This window comes from Poecilia reticulata, linkage group LG1 (assembly GCF_000633615.1).
Source record: "Poecilia reticulata strain Guanapo linkage group LG1, Guppy_female_1.0+MT, whole genome shotgun sequence".
In the NCBI taxonomy this organism is placed as follows: domain Eukaryota; kingdom Metazoa; phylum Chordata; class Actinopteri; order Cyprinodontiformes; family Poeciliidae; genus Poecilia; species Poecilia reticulata.
In genome coordinates, this window is record NC_024331.1 from 13,017,736 (window position 1) to 13,035,527 (window position 17,792).

Genomic DNA, 17,792 nt, shown 5'->3' on the forward strand with positions numbered 1-17,792 from the left:
ACCGGTAGCTGTGCCGGTGTTTTACCGTAAATTAGAGACTTTTTTTTTCTTCTTTTATCAGTGCAGGCCTGAACTGAAGGAAGATTAAAGATTACTCCTTTAAAATGACTTCTAACCAGTAAGGTGAAGGAAATCGTTTTCAAAATAACTCACCAGTTTTATCCCACTGAAGTGTTTCCACTGAAGGATGTTGATGTAAGCTACTGTCTGTGTAATCTTACGAAAGAATATTAATGTTTTAGCACCAGGAAGATTTGAGAAACTTCGAATCGACTTTTATTTGTCTTGACTCACCTTAATTATCACAAAATATATTCTTCAAATGCCATACCTGCACTTTTGTCCAAAAGGAAAAAGAAGCACTGAAGTGTCTACATTTTTAAACATATAGTGCCAAAATAGAAAAAAGCTTTATCTATAAATCTTATACGACATATGAGATAAAGATAAATTAAATATACACATCAGCAGCTTTAAAATTATGATTTCGTTTAATACGGGAAAACGCGTGTGCAAACCAAAGTGGCATCATGTGAAAATGTTTGTGTGACCTGAAGGTCATGTCCAGAAGTCTTCCTTCAGGATTTTTCTGGTTGAGAACAGAATTCATGATTCTTTCACTTACAGCAAATTGTCAATTTTCTGAACCGGCAAAAAAAGACACTGACCATTATACCTCATGCTCAAGTCCATGGCCATGATGCTCCCGTTGGGTTATAATGTGTGTAAACATGTTAATACTCCTGCAGAGCTCTGCACCAACTGGAAAAAAAATGACGCATTTTCAATCAGATGATTCACACTGAATAAAGCGCCTCTGAGTAACAGTAACAAGTTCTTTACTGTTAAATTAAAACTAATTCATTCTTTGATCGCACAAATAATTTGTAAACTTAATCTACAGGAGAAAAATAATGCATCATTAAGGAAAACTGAAGGATGTGGTAAGTAGATTTCACAAACAGCACATATTTTTGCTATGATGTTGCTTGCATATAGAGTGCAGTTGAATATTGGTTGCATTGGTCATGCAGTAGTAGGTGCATGCGCTCATCACAGCTCACTGAGTATATATAGTTACCACTGGTGTATTTTGCAGCTGAGTCAAAACAATATTTTGATTAATATTTCAGATTAATGTTGCAAATTCAGATTTAGGTTAATTAGTCTGATTATACACTTTCATCTGTGCACATGTTTGCAGAATCTGCAGTACTCAGGCAAAGACAGCAGCATAAAGATGTAGTAGCAGAATTATGTGCTCATAAAGGGTTGTTCCACTCCTTTTCCTCCTTGGTTTCCCATTGACTTTTAGACCACTGCAAGAGTCTATATTTCCCCTGCTGATCCTTGCTTTTTTGTAGGTTCTTGGCGTAACGTGACCTCCAGTCTCTCTCAAACGAAGCTTTAATATGCTCTAGGATTGTTGCGTCGGTGTCTTTGGTGCTGTCTTTCATTCTGACGACCAGTCCCACTCCTGCATTTTTTGCAAAGTCGCTCCCGACCCAGTCGTGGGTTCCTGTGAACCGAAACAGAGATAAGATCTTGTAGTTAATATGCTATTCCAGCCTAACTATTTAACGTATCTCTTGTTATGGCACCTATTTAAACCCTTTTCTAGCAGACTTCGCCTCAGTTTATGGCCATTTTAGATATCCCCATGCTAACTTTATATACAAGGCAAATGTCAAGAAATTGTATTGTGTTTGTTGTGTAATAAAAAGAAAAAGAAAAAAAAAGACATACCAAAAGGTAGAATGCCACCACTAGGACTTTTACACATTTCTTAATGCTACAGTCACAAACTTTTATACATGTTATTTGAAATGTATTCAATAACTTAAAATACTGCGTTTTGTAAATTTTTCTTACACATTTTTGTTGACATTGTGTTTGAAATAGAAAGTAAAAAACTGGTTCAAATAAAAGATTAACACACTTCTGATAACTAAATGATGAAGAACTTTCTGAAACTGTATTGTTTAGTGAACAGTAATGTCCTTCCATTTCAAAATGTGCTGATGCTATTTGTGTCGCGACATAATTGTTTTCCAAGCAGCATCCGTTACAAACACAGTTTTGACCCTGCATACCGAGGTAGACAGCGTTGTCGGTCACCATGTACTTGTTGTGGTTAAGACCCAGTTGAAAGTCCTCTTTCTGCTCCTTGTGACTGAAAAACCTCTGTGAAGTCATGAAATCCATTCAATTCAGTCACTGAGTGATAAAAAAATACAAAAAAAACATACGTACAATCAGACTAAGTTGCAACGTCCACTGATTCACCTACCACCTCCAGGGAACAGTTGTGAAGCTGCATGCACAGAGTCTTGAGCGAGGTCACAAAGTTAAAGGTGAGGGGGTGAGTCTTCTTCCAGAAGCTTATGAGCAGGCGGACCTTGACTCCTCTGAGCACCACAGCTTCTCTGATCAGCTCATCGATAGGCGACCAATACCTGCAGACAGTTTTGAGAAATGAATTTCCCCCCATTCAGGATATTTAGCTGACCCATCTGTGTCACAGAAACAAACCCAAACTAGATTCATAAGTATTGCCAGAAAACAAAACAAAAAAAAACAAAAAAGAAAAGCTTTTCCACACTCACACACCTCGTGACTGAAGTGCCTCTGAAACTCCTTTTGACCAGAGGAAGATAATCGGTCACAGAAATGAAGATAAACGTCTTTGCGCTCTGTATGACTTGATGGATAGCGTCTAAATCTCTTGTACGATCTTTGGGACAGAAGTGTTCAGGGGAGGTCTGCAGAAAGGATGTAGCACTTAGAAAGGCATCTGCTTAAATTTCTAAAAAAAAAAAAAAAAGAACAAGATCCACCAGATCAGAAAGGATGATTATTTTATTAGTTTAAATTTCAATGATAATTATCCAGATAGTTCCTTCTTTGTTTTCTCCAAAGTCAAACAAAGGAAACAATGATGCCCCTTCTACAGCCGTAGATCATCGTAAGAGGAAGCAGGGCCAAAGAGGCGTTTGAAGCATCCAGAGGCCTGTGACGGCACGGCTTCATCAGCTTCTGTAGGATGATAGATGTGCTAAACACAACTGATAAGTGTCTTGTCGCTTGGAGGGTATCAAGATCAATTGCCATCAAACGAGGCTATGGCACCGAAAGAGTCAGACTCAAGGTGCTGCTCAGTGTGACGCTGACATGATTAATCATTCCACGTGTGCACGTGTTGTTAGTTTGCAACACACGTTCTTATAAAGMGAGTCAAACATGAGATGCTTGCAGACGTCTCACGCAGACCAGAACAACAGTAAAAAGTTTACTACACAAATTTAGCACCGAATTACAGCGCATCTGGTGATAACATTTAATGGCACTGCGAAGGAAGAACTGCAAAATGTGTTTTTAGAAAACATGGCCTGGGTAGCATCCCTACTCTGATGAACCTTAGTCTTCTCTGATTGCTCAGACATTGTGCATTAAACTACCTTTCGCTTCATGTTGAATGAGTTGTGCAAAATGTCTTATGAGACTGTAAGGCGATAGTGCGTTTGCATCATTGTTATTCGTGCACCGGGTTCTTTTTGTCTCTTTTAAGAGGGAATTTGTGAAATGTTTTAGACTGATGGCTCATGTTTGTGTTGTGAAATWAATTTTCTGTCATGTACCAATCTTTTGTGAAAGCAACTAAAGTGACAGTGCTTGAGTTGTAACAGAAAAATCTACAAATTAATAGTATGTTGTATGCTATCATACCATAAAATACTATATTACATCACAGTCATACTACATTATATCACATAGTATTGCATTGACTCATATCATTTTGTATCACCCTGTGTGACGATGCATAATAACAATGAACCATTTGGATAATTTCAGTCAGTGCAGGGAAAAGGAATGTTTAGTCAATTTTCAGAAAGCGCAGAAAAAGCCCAGAACACCACAACAGCCAAAATGAGAAAAAAAGCATATATATATATATATATATATATATATCGTTCATTTGGACAACAGCTACACAAGGAAAATACCTAAAATGTAACTAAAATACCTAAAATGTAACTTTCTCAGGACATAAGCATGCAGTATAGCTTCTGATCATAAATAATGTGTTCCTCACAGACAGATAAGCGGTAGCCGGTGTGGTATTGAGCTGCAGCTCCAGGGCCTCATGCTTCCCGTAGAGGGCTGTAACTCTCTTCGACCAGATGGAGGGGATATAGTCCCTGTCATGAAGCTGCCAGTAAAATGAAAAAACTCTGTGGAGGTCCAGAGCGAGACAGCTGCAGTTATACACCACCACTCCAAGTTCTTTCCTCTGTGGGGTGTCGGGGGAGGGAAAAAAGCAGAGAGAAAACATGACGCAGCAGAAAAGTTGCCATCTCTAGTGCACACACTTTCTGAGACGACTACATCTTGACCGTCAATATGTGTAGTTGTAGTTCTGAGCTGTCACAGCCTTCGTCAGTGACTGGGTTTTGTTTTCCTTCTTCTGTTTCTACGTAAATTCTCCTGTGCACCAAATGGATGTTCTCAAACACACGTGTCTTTTTTCCTCTCCTTTGCCTCATTTGGCTTTGGTTGCACTTGCATTCACTGCTGAGACATCAAAACAGCTACATAACGACTTCAGTGCCACAGTTCCAACCTCATTAATATCTAATGGTTTGCCCTCTACAATGAATTAAACCCTAAATTAAAAGAGGAATGCTGCTTTTCTCTCTGGGCAGCCATCTTCGAGCACTATGGGAGGCCTGTTAAGATGGTGATATGATTTTGTGCATGGCTAAAAATTGACTGCAGACCCGTGGAAGCTCGACAACTCGAAGGCTACACCAATGCAAGCCCAGCTCATGTTTGTTGTTACCTTGGACAGGGACCTCCAGTCCATTTCAGCGCTTCCGATGTAAATGTGCGTCCGGTCTACTATCCAGAATGAGGAGTGGAGGCCTCCTTTGGTGAGAGCTGTCATATTGACAAAACGAACCTGGGCATCTACAAACAGCAGAGACGAGTTTTATTAGAAAGGCTCTGAGATAGTAAGGAGAGAACGGCGGAAATGCTCCAACTGGGCTTGTGTCCTCTGAGATATGAGTGAAGGCAGCAGTGATGACAAAGTGATTTACAGAAAACTTTCAATGGATCTGCCAATCTGAAGGCTGATTCTTACAATAACTTGCTAAAGTGTTCATACCCATTGACTTTTTGCATAGATTATCACAATGCAACAAGAAAGTGGCCAGAAAGTTAGACCAAGTTTTGCCTTTTTTTCTTCTTTTTAAAAAAAATAAAAATCTAAAAGTGTTATGCTCATTTGTATTTTGTGTAGCCACTTGTCATAAACCACCTTATCTAGATGGTGAAGTTGTTGCCCAATCCTCTTAAAGCTGCAGTTTGTACAATACCTATTATAAATAAATTGTTTTTGTTTTTACATATTTGTTGAAACTCTCACTATGTTGTGATAGTATAACATGAGAAATAATCTGAAAATATTGAGCTCTTTTGCGATTTCCCAATGCTGCTAACATTATTTACAGAAATACAACCCTCAGTCACAAACAACCAATCAGAGCCATGAGGAGGGTCTTAGTGCGTCTAATGTTTTTTATCCCAGGATTGTCTTCTGGTTTTCTGTGTCCATTTCCTCATCAGCGCGGCCTTGGTTGTTTGTTTGTTTGTTTGTTTACTGATATTAGAGTAGTTGATTTCATGCGGACCGCTCACATTCAGCTTATGAACAGTAACTGTTTGCACTGGGTTTTCTTCAGAGCCATCAGTTAAATCTACTAAATATAAATGTACATCAAACATTTAAGAGTTTTATCCTAAAGCTGTGTAAACCTACGCATCACTCTGTAAAACATTCACTGGGATTTGTGGTTGCAACGTGACAACATGTGAAAAATGTAAAAGCCCGCGCTTTCATTTTAAGGCAGTGTGGTGCGAACCTCAGTTTTCTTCTTGACAAACTAGTGCAGCTGGTTCCAACTAGTTCCACGGAGTCTCTACGACAAAGCGGGATCTTGCTTAAAAAGTAGAAAATGCCTTCAGGTTGGCAGGGTAAAGACGTATAAACTGCAGCCGTCATTTGTCACAGTAGTATGAGAAATAGCAATTATGCGGTTGAAATGTGACAGGCACTCACTGTGTGCTGCCAGGGCTTTAAGCTCGGAAGAGTTTGTCAGACTGCTGGCGATCTTCAGCTTAACCCCACGAGATTTCAGCCGGAGCAGTCTCTGGAACAGAAGCTGACCCTGAGGAAGAGAGAGACGTTCTGTCCTGCTCTAGCCGAGGATTTCAGCAGCGTTTCTGTCTTTCCGAAGGGCAACGCTTACATTTCAGCAGCTCTGACCTCATTAAAAAAGACGACACGGGTGTTTAATTAAAAATAATTGCGTCTGCTCGGTTAGGACGCTTAGAAAAAAAAAAAAAAAAAAAAGACTGTTTTAATTTTCGTGCAGAGAGCGACGCGTACCTGTGCTGCAGTGCCGGGTGTTGGCTCCAGATCCCAAGCATTTAAATCCCAGACAGACGACACCACCTCCACCGAGAGCTTTGCTTGTTCTAGGAGTGAGTGGAAGCCGACAGAAAGAGGAATGTGATGCCTGCCGTCCACGTGGAGAGAGAGGTCGTCTGGGATGTTCTCCGCCAGCACAATCCTGGAAGAAACAATTTATTTTGTCCTCCCTCTTGCAGTTCCACTGAGGTCTTCTTCATCTTATCAGCACTAACCTAACATGATTTTTCTTTTCACTAAGAACTGTGCCCTGAAGATAAAAAGCGCGGCTGAGTTGAGAAGTGTAGACTTTCCCTACAGGATTTTGCAAAATACTTGAAACTTTGAAAAGCACTCAGCAATGACAAAAATTAAATAAACAAATTCTATTTTAGTGGACCACGGGAGTAAACTAGCTTATCAAATTGCGTTGCAATAAACACCAGTGGATAAGTTGACATTGATTATGGAGCATTCAAGCTGCATGTGACTTTTTGACGTTCCTCTCTGATAAATCCAAAATGTTTTTTTCCTGTTCATTTTGATAGTATGTCTTGCAGTGAAAAAATAATTTCAGACCATTATGCAAGACAAACGAAAAAGGATATTAAATACAAAAATGACAGAGTACTAAAATGTATGTCCATTTACTATAAATACTCAGCACTCAGCCTGGGCTCCTTTTGCATGGATTATTAATGCATTTTCTATGAGGTTCAGGTCTACGGGGGCGGTTTTTTTCCCCCCCAGTCTAGCAAAGTGAAACTACTGTCATTGAACCAGGTAGGTACTTTTGATAGAGTTTACAGGGACATTAAATCATCATTTTCACAAGATCTGTCAGTAGAAGAAAGCGTTACGTTCTCTAAACATTCCTTGAAAGATGATCTGAAATTGAAACACAGTCGACAGGTATCAGCAGAAGACACCCAGATCATCACTTTTGATTTTGGGATCTTTACGTTGGACCTGCACGTTCTACAGCAGCAGCGACTTAACATTGTCACAAGGGGTGAGACAGATGTAGCCCATTCAAACACCTGAATCCTGTCCACTTATCCCTGTTGCTTGTGCTTATGCCACACATTTTCCTTCCACTCAGCTTTCCAAAAACATACTTGACTGCAGCAGCCTATGAGTAGTCGATTCCTATAGCTCTCTGCTAAGGGTGTCAATGACTGTCTGCTAAACGACTGTATTTGTTTTCTATAATATTCCAACTTTTTTTTTTTTTTTTTACAAATGAAATTACACTTTCAAACTTTGTCTTCGGGCCGACCCTGTTTGCAGAACTTCTCACCTGCAGTCTCTGCTGCAGTTTTCCTCCGTGATCCCATCCTCGCTGTCCCCCCAGATGTCCACGGAGGAGAAGATGAGCACCATCAGCACAGCAGAGCAGCAGAAGAGGGCCAGCGTGGCGATGCACTTCTGCTGGGTCTGGAGGACAAGTTGGAGACAAACTAAAGTCTGGAGGGTGTTGGGGAGGTTGCACCTAGTGAAAACGATCAGCCTGTGTATGCTAATATCTTCAGTCGATGCAATTGATTAGAACTTAGGAGTCCTGATCGATGGAACTACTATGCGACAGTTAGAAGCCGTATGTGTCCAGAAGCAGTGCCGAGTCCAGAGCACTCCAAGTTAGTCCCACCAGACAAAAATAAAAGAAATAAAAAACACCTTACTTTTATTTATAAAACCATGCTTGGACTGTTGCCTGACATCTGTGATCTAATATTGATTCATATTCTTTGCATTCATGTAATAATTTCTTGCTCTCTGTCCCATTTCCCTGCACAGAATTAGGGAAAAAGGAGCCTTTGTTCACTCAGTTCTGTCCACATGGAGCACACTGCAAAATAGGCTTATTTCATTGAGCACTTTTCTGTTCATGCTTACAGGAGGTGACTTCTCTAACTTGTGACTGTTTAAGTAATTAGTTGTATGGCATTTTAATTGTGTAACTTGCAATTGTTGTATAGCCTTTGCAGAGGACTCTCTTGAAAAAGATGTTTTTTTTTTTTTTTTTTTTTTTTACCTATGTGGGACTTTCCTTATTTTAAAAAATAAAATAAAAGAATACAAATAAAACAGAAACTAGTTGAGTTGAACCCTCTGGAGCTGAGACAGTCATAAAGAATATATTGGAAAACTCTTCCTCCTACTTTATTGTCCACCAACACATCCTCAGGTGAGGAGAAACTTATGAACTCCGTCCCAGGATAGACGGAGACGGCACTGTGTGTGTGTGTGTGTGTGTTGTTTTTTCTTTTTCTGAAAAGCAATATATCAGCGGCTGGCTGTACTTGTGTGCATAAACATGCCTTGCGCGGTATATTGCACACAGCAGCTGCAATATGTTTGGAATGACATTTCGGGTTGTCGGAGGTTATAACACCGCAGGCCCGACCCGGCAGCAGGAGTCCTGAATCTATCAGTGAGGAAACTGTGTTTTGCTTACAGCTGCAGGATTTTTCTCCCCTCATCTCATTCCCTCCGTTTGGCTTTGTCGGTTTGGGGGGGCGCTGTCAAAGTCCCATTACTTATTCTCTTTTGAGCGTTTGTTCAGTCCAGTCAATTTCATCTTRCTGATGCACTCTGCTGCGCACGCACCTCCGGAGGCAACAACAGCTTTCATCAAGACAAAAATAATGAACAATATTCAGGCAGCCTTCCGTGGAGACGCGGGGCTGCGGGATGTTTCTGTCTCCGGGAACGAGGCTCGACATTCGGAGCTCTTCGTTTCGATTAACCGTGTCAAGGACCAGAAGTGACAGCGTGGATGTCTGTGTGGCCGCGAAGGAAATGAAGTGTCGTGAATCAGAAATAGTCTGACAGGTAGAAACAGGCCAGTAACTCACACAGTCTACTTATAAGTCACCCCTCCCAAAAAAATACAGCAGCTGATTTACAGTAGCCAGTAGAAACTGGCTGACAAGGCTGGAAACTGGCAGAGTTTTATACAACTGAAGCTTGTTGGTTTAAGATGGATTAATTCACAGGATTTWTTTTTCATATAAGAAAAAACTCTGACACCGGTATGGAATATACATGACAATATTTTTCAGTTATGGAGTATAGAAAAGGATCAAAACTTAAGTTAACCACATTGAATTATTCCTACATTTAACAGACTCGTTTTGTAGTATTTTTGCCACAGTAAATATATATTTTCTTTTTTTCCATCCTTTTTTCTGCATTTATTTACGAATTTATCCCGTTTATCCATTTTCACTTTTTTCTGTACTTCCATGAAAAGCCTGACCCACAAAGGCAGCAGAAATGAATTCGGTAAATGTAAAAGATTTCCTCACATTCTTCAGATTGACTTTAAGAATCCTTCTTTTAAACAAAGAACATACTGACGAAAGAAGAAAACGATTTCCGTCACAACCCAATTTATGGAATTCAAAACAGAATTGAATAAAATTCAACATTTAAGAAATAAATCCTACAGAAACCTGCACTTTTTTGTTTTTTTACCACGTTTTGTTGATTTGACGTGTTTAGTTTTGAAGCAAAAAAAGCCCAAAAATAAATGCTATGAATTTAAGCTGCGAAATCTACACACAAAGTGAGACAAACTGTGGTGTAGAGAGCTGTGAGCATCACCTTGACGGGCTCCTGCGGGGCGGGTCCTGCCATGAGAGCAACACTCCTTCAAACTTCTCCGACCGATGTGAACCAGCAACTCAGTCCCACATGTCTGTGCAGCTCTTCGTCTTCATTCCTCTCATCCACCTCACATCTTCACTCTTTGCTGCCGTCTCCATCTCTCTCCGACCAGAAAGGGCGTGTGTGTGCGTGCGTGCGTGTGTGTGTGTGTGTGTGCGTGTGTGTGTGTGTGTGTGTGTGTGTGTGTGTGTTCCTCAGCTCTCGGTTCTTCACACATCCTCAAACAGTTCGTCCAGGCTCTCGGTGTTTCTGCTACTCGCTGGAGGAGGAGGAGGAGAGAGAGAGAGAAAGATGGAGGACCACCTCCCGCCCCCCTTGCTCTAACAACCGATGCAGCGCTCCTGTTGCCTCCTCCCTCCCTCTTCTTCTTTCTTCTGGATCTCCTCATTATCTCTCCAGTGTGTGTGCAAAACTTGTGACAGAGACCATTTGGCTCGGGCAGGACATACTATTCTTTATGAGACTCTGAAGCTGTTCTGGACGCTCATTAGGGCGCCTGCACATTTTCCCCACAGAGCTGCTCACGAGGAAAACAGTTAGTAGCCTCTGTGAAGCTTCATCTCATGGCACACATGATGAGTCAGCACTAGACGGTCCAACCCGATCAACCACTCCGCTTAAGTTATTGTGCTTTTCAGTTCACTATTTCGCTGCGCTTACTTACATTTCACTTCTGCTGCTTCAGTTTCAATGGGCTGCCTCGTCTCTGTGGTGGTGCAAAAACACTTCGGAGGGGAATCAGGTGAAAAATGCACACACTTTATTTAAGTCGACTCCTTCCTCACGGATGAACGCAGCGGTTGCCTGATGGCACAATAACAACATATGGTGCTGACTGCAGGCAATCTGTGATGCCGTTCATCAGCCCGGTACTTTGCACTGAGAAAAGTTGAATGAGTGTAAACGAGGAAACCCGTTTAGCAGGCCTGACAGTAGAGTTGTAGTTACTGGACAGAGAAGAAGATATAAACAGATCTATATTCTCGTGATCTTTGAGTTTAACTTGGTAACTAAGGTTCCTTTCATTTCAGTGAATTTCTCTATTTTGGGTTTTTAGATACTGTTACTTTATTTTACTTGGGTTCCAGATACAGGACTCATTTTTTTGTTTTGTGAGTTAGAAAATTCAGAGAGGCTCCAAAATAATTCAGTTTGTTAATACTGATTAAAGGTAACACCTGATTTGAAGGAGTGCATAAGACTGAGATGACATAACACCTGTCATGAGCATGAAGGAGTCATGAATGTCTATGTTATCGTGAAGCGTCATTCAGTAAATAATGACACTTTTAATGCAAAGTTTCTCTAAAGGTTGCATTGAAAGTTCATTAAAAGTGCCACCTTTGCATTAAAGTGTCATTATTTTGTAAATAATGCAAAGTTTGCACTTTTACTAGACTTTCAATGCAACTTTTAGAGCAACTTTGCATTAAAAGTTTCTTTATTTACCGACTGACACGTCACGATAACAGTCATAGACATTGATAAAGGCTCCTTCATGTTCACGACAGATGTTATGTCAGTCTTATACACATTCTGTCAAATAAAGTGTTGTTACCTGATTAAAAAAGCAGCACATATAAGCTACAAAAAAAAAAGATATTTTACGTTTTTTTGTTTTTTTTCCTGAATGTAATTCAGTGTTTATTCAGTTACTACAGCTGACCAAGCAGGTAGCTGTCAGCACAGAGAAACATTTACTTTAGAAAACTGTCTTCATTTTCCACTTTCTGCTGCATCCCACGAGTCACACCAACAGAGAGCAGAGTGGAGAACGCTATTAATTGAGTTTTAATTATAAAGACCTACGGAGCACTCGGTGAGGTTGGAGATAAAGATAAAGTCATGGACTACTGTGTGGAGGACAGGTGCCCTCTGCACGCCACGCTGTTTGCAAGAGAGAGAGGAAGAGAGGGAGTAAAACAAGGGGGTGAGACAGAGGTGACGGAGGCATCTGACTAACTCCCAGGAGAGGTGAAGGTCCTAAAGCCTCACATATGTGGGTGAGTAAACTTCATTTCAAAACTCAGTGAGAAGCACAAAACGAATCCCGTCTTCTAAATGCATAATTTCAGCTGAAGCTTGTTAGAGCAGGGCTTGATTGTGTGGAGATGAACACGCTACTGCACACTGACACGATCACACGACTTCAAACGCTACTTTATGCACTTGACAGTCATTATCTTCAGCACAAAAAGCTAATTAATACTCCTTATCTTCACAATCCGCACTGTGAGCAGCATTCTGACTTTGCAGAAAAGTGTACAAATCAAACTGCAATGAGCTTTAATTAGTGACAAAGAAAAGATTGTTTTAACAAAACATGGCAAAGGAAGAAGCCAAGAGTAAACGGTATAGGACTTCTTTTTTTCACTGAATATTTCGTTTGTTTGACATCTTTCCCTTTTCAGGACAGTTTTATGGGATTGTTTTAAAAATACTGTATTAACAATATGTTAGCATCATGTCAGGATCTGAAAATAATGCATGAGAAATTATAAGGAGGGGACATAAAACCAAATCTGGTACTTAGTATAAATAAATATTTCTGTACTGAGTTCGGCACAGAAAGCAAACATGAATTATAGCTGCCTTCTCTTGACCAGCTGCTGGTAAGTTTAAGGTCAGAGCCAGAGGTCGGATAGAAAGTGAGAGAGTGTCTGCAGAACGCTGCAGGGCGGGGTTTTTAATCGAGTGGCTCTACTCTACCAAATAGGTTCATGTATCCATTTTTCCCAGTCGGTTAGCCTTTGCTCATGTGAGTCTGGCCCAAAATCAGCCTCTTGTTTTCATTTCTCTTGAGCTTTTTCACTTTTTTTTTTCATTTTGCAGTAGCCACACTTTGTTGTATTTTATTGGGAATTACTTTACAAGAACAACACAAAGTAGTGCCTTATGAATATGAAGTGTTTCACAGTATGAATCAAGTTTCCTCCCTGCATCTCAGGGGAGAATAATAATTCCCAACTACTTCACAAATGTGTTAGATTTGGTTTATCATATGAAATCTAGTGAAACATATTTACTACTCTATCTTTTGTTCAAGAGGTACAAATACTTTTGCAAGGCACCGTATCTACACACAGTTAAGCTGACACTTAAATGCTCTCATTTTAAGTGTAGTAAGGCGCCCTTAAATTAAAATACTGACGCTACTATGGCATTGTGAGGATGTGGGTTAAGTAAAAAAAAAAAGAAAAAAAATCGAAGGGCAGATCCAAACTGCCCCCAGGGGAGCAGGATTATTGGGTTTTCTACTAAAGTTTTAAACAAATTAATTCAAATGATTTAATGGGTCGTGTTAATATTTTGAGAGAACTTTGAACTTAACAGAGCTGTTATTTTCCTGAGGGGGGGTTGAACTGAGAGCAGCAACATAAATTGTTTTTGGATGCAAACACAAGATGGCAGTTGAAGACTTGCAAAAAAAAGGGATTAGGGTGACGGCAAGGAAGCCTTCAGACCTTAAAGAAGACATCAAGGGAGATTAATGGTCAAAATACCAATGGAAACATGTAAAAAACTGGTCAGCAGTTATCATGAGGGTTTGATTTCTGTACTGCTAAAATCAAATTTTCCATTGATTTTTGTAGAACGATATAAATAATTTCCCCCACTCAGTTTCCTAATAAAATTAAAATAATAACAGATGAATTTGTCTTATGGTTATTGATACTCGTTTACGTTGTTTTATCATCCCCTGACAGACACCTGTCTCAATTTAAAAAAAAAAAGCAAATTCCTCACTGAATAAAAATAATTTATAACCCAAATCTCCCCAGTTTACGGTTAATCGATTTTTCTTTTTATCCGTTTCCCATTCATAATCAGATTCAAATGCACGTTCTGTTTATTCCTTTCAGAAACTTTAATGTTGTCACAACTTAGGATCTACAATGACCTGCAGATGACCTAAGCTCTCCCCAAAGACTCTTCACTTATTGCCCAGCCTGATTTACTGTCTCCATTTACTCCTGTATGAATAATGTCAGCTGCTCTTTCAACGTCTGCTCCTTTGAAGGACTGTCCTCTGTAGGCGTTTGACCTTCGCACCAGGAGCAGGTTTGGACATGTGAGCAGGATATGGGCTTTTTATAACAATACAGCCTCAGACCAATTTGCTGCTGTGAAGCTGACTGGGCAAGGTGGCATGGCCAGAGAAGTGGGCCCAAAGCCAGTGGACTGAGGGTAGTTAAAGGCTCAACTGAAAAACACATTTTTCGTTTTTGGAGTGTTTTGTCAGGGAAACATCAGATTTGCATAACTTCATAAAAGCAAGACCAAAGGAAATTTACATCCTGGTGCTTACGTTGCTTCTGAGAAACGTGATGAAGAAATGCCAGGCAWAGGTTTTGCTCTGTACTTTAACAGGATTGGTTTTCATTTTTACTTGTCACATTGCCTTTGTTGCTGCTTCCCTTAAAAGAGAAAGGATTTTTTTTCTTTCTTCTAAAATTAAAGCACATTCATGTCTCAAACTAGGAAAGATATTAGAAGATTTTTTTTCCACCATATGAATACACTTTGAAAGCGGAAACATTGTTATTTGGTTGTTTTAACTTCTTTACAAAACGACCAAGTTCCACTGCCAACGATCGGTGGTGGTCACGCCAGGAAATCGTCGACACAAACAGTTTGCCAACTGCAGTCGCTGCATTGTTGCAGCTGTGAATACTAATGAACAAACTGCCAGCYCGCTCAGTTTCTCTCGAGGTCACAGTTCAGGAAGTGTCCCTTGATCTSCAGCCTTTTTGAGCGTTGCTGTGTGCAGGAGGATTCAGGGGTCACAGCGGTCTCTCTAGTTCCTGTCCTGTGTCCTTGTGCAGGACGTCACCATCAGACAGAGTCCGGTCTAGTTCTCTGACTCAAGGGACTAATTCAGAGCTGTAAAATGCAAGCGCCACACAAAAAGGCAAACTCGGCTTAACAGCGGCTAATTAAGTAATAACACAACAAGACAGCGACACTCTTTGTATAATTGGGAGGAAATATGAGTATAAAGGAGCCCTGTCTGCCCTTTTTAGTGTATCTCATTAGGTTTGTTTTCATGTTTCTGCTTTTAATAAGTCATGCCTCGTAAAAAGTAACAACCAATAAGCAGCCGGATTATGCCTTGCTGTAAAATTAATCACAAATGTTTCCTCTTCTAGAATACACAGTTCTGCTTTTCAATAAATTTCTGTTTTGTTGTAGATTGAGAACTAATCTGACATCCAACAACTGCATTGTGTGCTTGTGACTGGCATTAGCCTCCTTAAAGAAGTAATGCTGTGTACTGCTAACAGTGGCGCAAAAAGCAGGTATACACTAAATGCGACGCATGGGGCCGCTGTGGAAGGGGTTGGGGGTTACTAAAAACGATGGTGGAAAACGTATTCCTTGCTGGAGTGTGATTTTTTTTCCTCCCCATTTAAATCGAGTTGTCGTCTGATAACAGCTGGCTACTGATACCAGACGACAGAAAACAAACAGAAGAGGGGCAAAGATAATAAAAAGCTTTTCAAAGTGCTTGAAGGATGGCAGGTAAGTTATTTCAGTTTCTAAAGAGGAGGTTTGTAAATATTCAGGTTAGTTTCAGTTACTAATAAAATGACAGATGACTGTTGTCTTGCAACTGTGTGTGGTAGTTAGTTACACAAACACCAATGAGCTGCGCTCCTGATCGCTCATGTGCTCAATCCCCAAGTACTTTGGGGATTTTCTGAGATTTCTTGCAAAAATACACACAACGATTTCATTTCTATATACCGTCTATACTGTTCATTCTGCTGGGGCCCACAAAGCAATCACCTGCTTCAGTAGCTTACTATCATCAGCAAGCAGACAGACTGACGATCGGTCCAGTCCAGCCAGTTATCTACGCCTCCACCTGCCTGCCAACCAATATCGACAGCTTCATTCCACCGACACCAGTGGGAAAGAAGTAAAAGCATAAATGTTTCAAATCTAAACGGCAAACACGATCCAAGGCAGCCCAGAAAAAGAGTGAGGAACTTGTGGAGCATGAACCAGTCTACTCTCCTGGCCTGGGGTCTTTCTGCATGGTGTAGGCCTGTTCTCTCTCTGTGTACGCATCGGCTCTCTCCATCTCAGTTCTTCCTACAGTCCAGGAAAATGACCATTGGGTTACTTAGTGTCTGTAAATTGCCTCTAGTTATGAGTGTGTGCAAGGTTGTTGGGCATGTATACCTTAAATACCCTGCAAGTATAGGCAGCGCAAAGATGGATGGATGGATGGATGGATGGATGGATGGATGGATGGATGGATGGATGGATGGATGGATGGATGGATGGATGGATGGATGGATGGATGGATGGATGGATGGATGGATGGATGGATGGATGGATGGATGGATGGATGGATGGATGGATGGATAGATGCTTCTGAATCTCAAATGAAAAACTTAAATCAGGATCAAATTCAAACAGGGTGAAGACGATTACATAGCTTGAATTCAGCCTGGTATTTTTGCTGTTTGCATTAACAGTCAGACTTTCCCTGGCTTGAATTTTAATAACTAAGAAAATTCAAGCTTGAAGCTCATTTGAACTATCTTCATCTCAGGCCGCTGATTTATCGATCTGCCATAAACCTATGCGGTTTTAATTTTAAGATTGATTTAACTCTACGCTCATGTGCTCAATCCCCACATGAGCGTAGAGCGTAGAAAGGCTGATAATACTTACAGCCTTTCATTTGTGTTAGAAACATCCCCCGAATCCATCTGATGAGTTCGTCTCTGTGCCATGTCAGGCATCAGTCTGACCAGGAATACGTTAAACATGAAGGAAGATGTGAAGGAAACCCAGTGGGGGCCAAGCTAACCATTCTGCTTTAAAGAAATGGGTCTACGGATTGTTTCAGTGAATGAAGTAGAAGAAAGTTTTGAATGAGATGTAAATATTCACAGCATAACAGTACAGTCAGCAGCCACTTTTAATCCGCTTAATTCTGCTACATAAAAACCACCAGCATTAAAACCGTATAAACTGTGATACATGCAATATGGTACAATTGTGTATTCTGCGTTAATCTTGTATATGATCAACACAAGTATTTTTCCTGTTGCTTGATATAGAGGTCTTTGAGATTGGCGTTTTCCATTTAAACATGCAGTAAAGGTAAAATGAAGAAGAAGAAAAAAGGTAATCAATTCCTGTAGGAGGCAATGGAGCTCTGCTGCATGTAAAGGCAATTCACCTTCATGAAGACAGATGAACTGCAGGCGTACATACTGAGCAGCACTCCAGTGGAGCCATGGTATGTTAGACTGAATTTCTTAGCATTACATTTACATAAACGATGCATTTACGTTTTACATTATTTTGATTGGTTATCAGGATTAATATTCTGAATTTGTCTTTTTTTGCATTTAAAGTCAGTTAAAAACACTTTTTTTTTTTGACTCTCCAAAAAAGCAAACATAATTTCAAGATATCTAAGCCACTTGTCAGGCTGCTCACCCGCTCCACTTTGTCTCTATTTCGTAGGAGGATGGTAGCAGAGTAGCCCTGCTGCTGGACGGCGCTGTAGCTGCTGCTTTTCACCTGGGACACGCAGGCCAACAGAGCCGCCGGGGTGGCTTCATCTTGTCCCTCCTGCCGAATATCAGCTGACATCTCCATTAATGACCTGTGGACTGATGCC

At 40.5% G+C, this 17,792-nt stretch overlaps 1 protein-coding gene across 1 annotated transcript; it reads right to left on the reverse strand.

Annotated features, from left to right (window-relative positions):
- Window positions 1-468: 468 nt before the first annotated feature.
- On the reverse strand, window positions 469-10,384 carry pld5 (phospholipase D family member 5). The gene is made up of 10 exons (XM_008409405.2): window positions 10,082-10,384; window positions 7,773-7,909; window positions 6,452-6,635; window positions 6,122-6,230; window positions 4,841-4,968; window positions 4,094-4,291; window positions 2,611-2,762; window positions 2,291-2,456; window positions 2,094-2,184; window positions 469-1,519 (listed from the first exon to the last, which is right to left on the reverse strand). Exons 1-10 carry the CDS (start codon window positions 10,112-10,114, stop codon window positions 1,263-1,265), a joined length of 1,455 nt encoding a protein of 484 aa, XP_008407627.1. The 5' UTR covers window positions 10,115-10,384; the 3' UTR covers window positions 469-1,262.
- Between the last annotated feature and the right edge of the window lie 7,408 nt (window positions 10,385-17,792).